Here is a 7,066-nt window from a genome sequence, read left to right on the forward strand (position 1 = left end):
GTCAGTGCTACCTATGAAACATAATAATAATAGTAAAAAAAAAAAAAAATAATAATAATAACAACATTAATAATAATAAACAGAATTCGTTAGGTTAGCGCTCATCACTTAAAATGCTGTAACCATCTGTGCAACATAGTCCCTTGAATTCTTCGGAGATATGCGAAGAAGCAGCGAAACTGCAGCAAAAATTTAGAAGTCAATACATACATACATACATACATATGTATATATACACACACATATACATACATATATCTTCTACAATCATCCACAAAATATTCTACGCGCGTGTGTACAGACTCATACATTCATAATTTCTCAATATTTCTTTATACATACAAGGATATATAAATGCAAAATATAACGGACGAAAATTAATATATCTTTGGTATTTGTTTTCATATATATATATATATATATATATATATATATATATATATATATATATACTTTTATTATGGCTGAAGTATATAATAATAATATGAAGTATAATAAGAAAGTAGCGTAACAATATGTAAGAAAAAATACTTGCAAAGACGCCAAATTATACTTAGTTAATAATACAAAGGGTCTTGTGTCGATGTTCCAAAAAATTAGTAGAAAATGAACAGTACACTCATATTTTCAATTATCTGACATATAGTTACTTATTTTCATCTGATCACGTGTTTTCACACGTGATATTATCGTTTTTCAGATATCTTATGCATAAAATATGTTTATGTGAAAAATATGTAAAAAAAAAATGAAAGCAACTATTGTTAATGAAGTTGGGCATTGTATTATTGTCGGCTTCTCATATTTCGATGTGTTTGTGAATATATTTGCATATATATTGTCCCGCAGTTTATCGACTTCAATCGTTGGCAAAAATCAGCCATAATAAAAGTATATATATTTATAGGCGTAGGAGTGGCTGTGTGGTAAGTAGTTTGCTTCCCAACCACATGGTTCTGAGTTCAGTCCCACAGCGTGGCACCTTGGGCAAGTGTCTTCTACTATAGCCTCGGGCCGACCAAAGCCTTGTGAGTGGATTTGGTAGACGGAAACTGAAAGAAGCCTGTCGTATATATGTATATATGTATGTGTGTGTATATGTTTGTCCCCCCCAACATCGCTTGACAACCGATGGTGGTGTGTTTACGTCCCCGTAACTTAGCGGTTCGGCAAAAGAGACCGATAGAATAAGTACTAGGCATCCAAAGAATAAGTCCTGGGGTCGATTTGCTCGACTAAAGGCGGTGCTCCAGCATGGCCACAGTCAAATGACTGAAACAAGTAAAAGAGTAAAAGAGTATATATATATATTCATTATATATTTCCACATTTTTATCTGTAGTTGAATTACATTAAATACATCTATATACATGAGAACATAAGCATAAACAAGAAGAGGGTACTTACAAATATATACAGGAGAGCGTTTGTGAGAGACATTGTCATCAATACAGGCGAAGCCGACCGTGTATAACGTTGCTCCACCAACTCCATTGAGGATTTGACCAATGAGGAAAATATACAGGTACCATGACAGCCTGCTTCCGTTAGTGTTAGCTCTACAATGTGTGTTATTACCTGTGGGTGGAGGAAGAGGAGAAATAATTAAAAAATAAACAAAACACCTGTTTAAAACAATAGTACAAACAACAACACTATTATTATTAGGGCACACCGGGCGAAATGCTTAGCGGTATTTCGTTCTGAGTTCAAATTTCGCCGTGGTCGATTTTCATTCGGTTCGGAGAGTTCAAATCCCACCGAGGTCAACTTCGCCTTTCAACCTTTCGGGGTCGATAAATTAAGTACCAGTGAAACACTGGGGTCGATGTTAATCGACTAGTCCCTTCCCCCAAAATTTCAGACCTCATGTCTATAAGAAAGGATTATTATTATTATTATTATTATTATTATTATTATTATTTCAGACTGAAAAAAGGCGGCGATCTGGCAGAAACGTTAGCACCAGGTTTAAGTTCAAGTTAAGTTCAAGCTGAATAACATGGATTTGAAAAATATGGCCACTCCATAAAAATCGGAGATAAATTCGATGGTATTAGAAAAACAAAAAAACAAAACAAAAGTTAGCACAAAAAAAAATAAAAAAATAAAAAAGAGAGAAAAATAAATAGAAAAATGAGGAAAGGAATGTTACGATTAGCACGGCGAGTACAGTTGACAGTTTTTATGCATTACACATGTTTTGTTACACAAAAAGTATATTGTTTTATTGTTTACCAGATCAGGTCATCATTTGGAACAAACACCGAGAATGGAATAAAATTTTAGACGCAACAAAGCATAATGAAATAATCTCCGGAAATACGAGTGATATCTATGGTACGTAGTGTATACGATTTTTACACAAAGGATATATTGTTTAGATAACATGAACCTACACACGCAAAAATAATGAGTTGAAATTTTGGTATAAGGACAGCAATTTCTGGAGGGGGTGGGGATGAGTCGTTTACATCGATCCAAGTGTTCAACTGGTGCTTGCTTTATCGACCTCGGAAGGACGAAAGGCAAAGTGCACCTCGGCGGAATTTGGACTCAGAACGGGAAGATGGATGAAATGCCGCTAAGCATTTTCTCCGGAGCGGTAACGATTCTGCTAGCTTGCCGCCTTACACATATACAGAAATAAACTTGTCTTCTCTAGGCACAAGGCCCGAAATTTTTGGGGAGGGAGCCAGTCGATTAGATCGATCCCAGTACGCGACTAGTACTTAATTTATCGACCCCCGAAAGGATGAAAGGCAAAGTCGACCTCGACGGAATTTGAACTCAGAACGTAAAGACAGACGAAATACTGCTAAGCATTTCGCCCGACATATACAGAAATAATGAACACATGAAGAGTCAAGACAAATATAGCAAAACCGAAACAAGCTTTTCAATACAAACAACAAAATAAAGAAAATAAATGAAACTAACTTAATTTAAAAACAAATAAATTATGGCCTTAGATAACACAATCTGTCTCAAAACTATGCCCGGCCGAATGAAATCGTCATGAAATTCGTAGCTTATGTGAATGGGTTCACGATAGAGAACATTTTTTTTAATAAATTTTGGTACAAGGTCAGCAATTCTGAGGGAAGATCACATGGACTCCAGTGCTCGACTGATATTTATTTTATCGATTCTAAGGATGAGAGGCAAGGTAAACCTCGGCGGTATTTGAACTCAGCACTTAAAGAAATATTAAAAATTTTGTCCTCTGTGTTAGCGAGTCTGTCAACTTGCAGATGATCGGGAAAGCTAAGTTATCGCGTAGTTAAGAAGCGATCTCCTTTAAAAGTGTTAAATCCGAACACAAAGGTCCCGTCTCTCACCGTCAGTATAAATAAATAAATAAAGCAAAATTTGATAGGGAACGGTCGACTAATTAATTCTACATTATATGGTTGTATTTCTATAACATATCAACAATATGTCCAACAGACATGAAAATTATAAAAGGGACGTAGGAGATAGAGTGGAGAGCGAGTTAAAAAGCGAAGTGGGGGGGCTAAAACATCAATGAAACTATATCAACGACTATATGGAAATAATAAACAATAACAAAATTTTAAAAGTTGAAACAGAACTACCTATAAAAAGAATGTTCGTTGAAAAATAAATCTAGACAAAAAAGACTAGACATAAAAAAAGATGACCGAGCACAAACCAACGTTGTCAATACAATAGATCTGGCTTTCATACAAAACACAAGACTACACAGAAGAGAGTGACATAATAAAAGATGGCCGCCTGTACAATAAAATCCGGCTACGTATACAATGAGAAAAGAAAAAAGAAAAAACAACGATTACATATTAAATAAATGAGTCCACCCCCACAAAAAAAAAAAAAAAAAAAAAAAAAAATGAAACGCTTTGGAACCACCATATAGAAACTATAGAACTAACATACACGAAAAAGCAACAACAATAAAAAAAAAATACAGACAAAAGTAAATCTAAGCTGATTATGAAAGCCATGGAAGTCCTCATGGATGCGTTCAACGAAATACACGACCGTAGCAAAATTGCAAAAGTTTTTTTTTTGGTTTTTATACTTCATAAGAAACAGAATAAAAAAAAGTACAACGGAAGAGGTCAGAGGATGACCTACGAGAATGACAGGGGAAATAGAAGAGAACATAACAAAATCAATAAACATAGATCAATTTTTTTATACATGTCTAAACGGTACACGAACAAGCTTGCTTTACACGAGTCCGGGTCCAGTCCCACTATATACATATATATAATTAAGTACCAGTGCGTAATTGGTACTTAATTTATCAACCCCGAAAGGATGAAAGGCAAAGGTAAAGTCGACTTCGGCAGAATTTGAACTCAGAACGTAACGGCAGACGAAATACCACTAGACATTTCGCCTGGCGTGTTAACGTTTCTGCCAGCTCGCCACCTTCCTACAACTATATACTACGCTATATTGGTTATTCACGTGGAGAGCAATTGTATAGGATCAGAAAAATTAGAAAATATGTTGAGATGGGATATGTAGCTGTAAGGAGCAGCTGCTGGTGAACCTGACTATTGGAGAAGACAGTGAATGAAAGAAAACATACCTTTGTATGGTCTGCATTGATTGCTGCAGAGAATTTCATAGAATATCTCTCTTGAAGACGAGATGCTTCAATTGAATAATGCAGTCAGAACACTAACAAGGCACAGCAATTACGCCTTGAGTGCATCAAACATGCCATGTTAAGATGGAAAACAATTATATCACAATAATTAAAAACAGTATTATACACATGAGAAAAGGAATCTTCACGGGAAGCTTATTATCTTCGCTTATTTTTTTGTCTAGCATTTGAATGAAATTACCAACGATTGGAGATCTAGCGACAAATTATAAACTATCTCCGCTCTCTTTCGATACAAATCAAAATTAGAGAATTATATACCGGAGTTACGGATTTAAATTCTTGAGCGTTGAAGTAAATGATAAGATTCAACGTGCAGAAATGAAGGAGAAAATTTGAAAAGATTACTATAGGAGAGATCGAGTAACATTGAAACTGAACTCAGTGTTAGAAATGAGATATGTGTAAACTCATTAGCCATCCTAATTAGAAACAACAATTTCATTATAATTAGTAGGAAGTTGAATTAATTCACGAACGTAAGGAAAATAATTTAAACTAGGAATCTACTAACACTGTTCTGAAGCCATTGTCAAAACGCTGATATATCCAGAATATACCTACCACACGTGCAAGAAGAAGGGCTAGATAGAAATAGAAAAGTACTACGAAGTAACAATAGCGGTATTAGAAAAATAATTTGAATCACGGAAAGATAAACTGATTATTGTAATAAGAAAAAAAAAAAATAGAAAGAGGAAGGCATTTCTCTGTATAAAGAAATAACAAAGAAGTAACTTGGAACTAACAATACCGAAGGAAAGGATTTAAATAAAGAGAAAACTGAAATTGTTTAAACATAATATATAAATCATAAAAACGAAATTACTAAAGAAGATAGAGAGGAAAACCACTCCACGACCAACATCCCGCCAGACTCAACAGAGTGGAAGTAAGCTGGACAGGAAGCCAACAACGGCTTGATTGCTCTGGGCTAAAAGAAGAAACATAAGGGCTAATTTTAGTTGCATATGACCAATATATAGTCACAAATAACTGCAAAACTAAAATATGTTTATATATACATATATATATATATATATATATATATGAATATATACTAATATCGAGGGGAAAGTATGAAATCACTGCAATGTAGCAATTGACCTCATCGTCCTCGGCTGTCCGGTTTTTGCCAAGTTTGAGTTTAAACAGATACGATCGAGTCTGTAGTTATATCCACTGGGCAACGTGCCGAAACTTTGGCGTAGAAACAGATTAAGAAGTGCTGTAAACAAATGCCAAAACACGGTGCTTGACAACAACGATCTGATCGCAAATACTTGGGATGTGTTTGTTTAGCGTGTCCAGGAAATCAGCTGAAAGTCTCAGGACATAGGCACTGGTGTAGCTGTGTGATAAGAAGCGTACAAACACGGTGCCATTACCAACTTAAGAAAAAAAATTCCGAGTTGAAAGGCTTAAGATGAGATGGATCTAAGCTGGAAATTATCAGGGTTTGAACAGGGAAGGTCTAGTTCCGTATCTAAGTAGAGTAATGCATTGTACTTATGTATCTGAAAAAATGAAAAGTAAAGTCGACCTCGGCGGAGTTTGAACTCAGAAAGTAATGACGGACTGTATACCGCTGAGCGTATTACCCAGCGTGCTAACGATTCTGCTAGCGCGTTGCTTACTTGCCAATAATAACCGAGAACTATATTTAAGAAAATATATTAATGAAACTGCACTAACTGTGTAGGGCTGAAATCTTATATCGTAAACCCTGTTAGGATGAAATGGATGCAAGATCGAACCTTTCAGGGTTTGAACACGGAGCGTATGGTTTCGAATCTAAGTAGTGTAACGTTTTTTTTTTTTTTTTTTTTTACTTAAGTACGTCAGTCTGATAATGCATCAAACTAATAGCGACAACATTTATTGATTTGAATGTGCGTTTAGGCAAAAGCATGGCTGTGTGGTTCTGATGTTTTCTTTCCAGGCACCTAGTTTTGATTTCAATCCTGTTGCATGGCACCTGGTGCAAATGAGTTCTACCGTAGTCCCGAGCCGACTAATGCGTTGTGAGTGGATTTGACGGTAGTTGTCAGGAAGACTGTCCTATGTATGCATATATGTATGTATATATGTATGTATATATGTATGTATGTGTGCTTGTCTCTTTCTCATGATATCAGTTGACAGCTGCAAACGAGTATCACTGTCGTACAAGCAGTGTCACTCATCTGGCTATGTGAGAATATAATCTGGCTTGGAAATAGGTGAGGGTCAGCGACAGGATAGGCAGCCGACGATACAAAACCTGCCTCAATACGTTCCGTCCCACTTAAGCAAGCATCGAAAAGAAAACATTAAAACGATGAGGAGAGGATGATGTTGCATGTGTGCGTTCAAGCATAGGTACTTGTGTGAATGTGTGCATATATATATATATATATA

At 35.6% G+C, this 7,066-nt stretch overlaps 1 protein-coding gene across 1 annotated transcript in view; it reads right to left on the reverse strand.

The window, feature by feature from the left end:
• LOC106879810 (solute carrier organic anion transporter family member 4A1) overlaps positions 1 to 7,066 on the reverse strand; it is a 60,782-nt gene that overhangs the window by 21,851 nt on the left and 31,865 nt on the right. Inside the window, exon 3 of the mRNA XM_052976503.1 lies at positions 1,408 to 1,578. Within this exon, the coding sequence (XP_052832463.1) occupies positions 1,408 to 1,578 (171 nt within the window). The remainder of the gene's footprint in view (positions 1 to 1,407; positions 1,579 to 7,066) is intronic.

This window comes from Octopus bimaculoides, chromosome 24, assembly GCF_001194135.2.
Source record: "Octopus bimaculoides isolate UCB-OBI-ISO-001 chromosome 24, ASM119413v2, whole genome shotgun sequence".
NCBI classification, from domain to species: domain Eukaryota; kingdom Metazoa; phylum Mollusca; class Cephalopoda; order Octopoda; family Octopodidae; genus Octopus; species Octopus bimaculoides.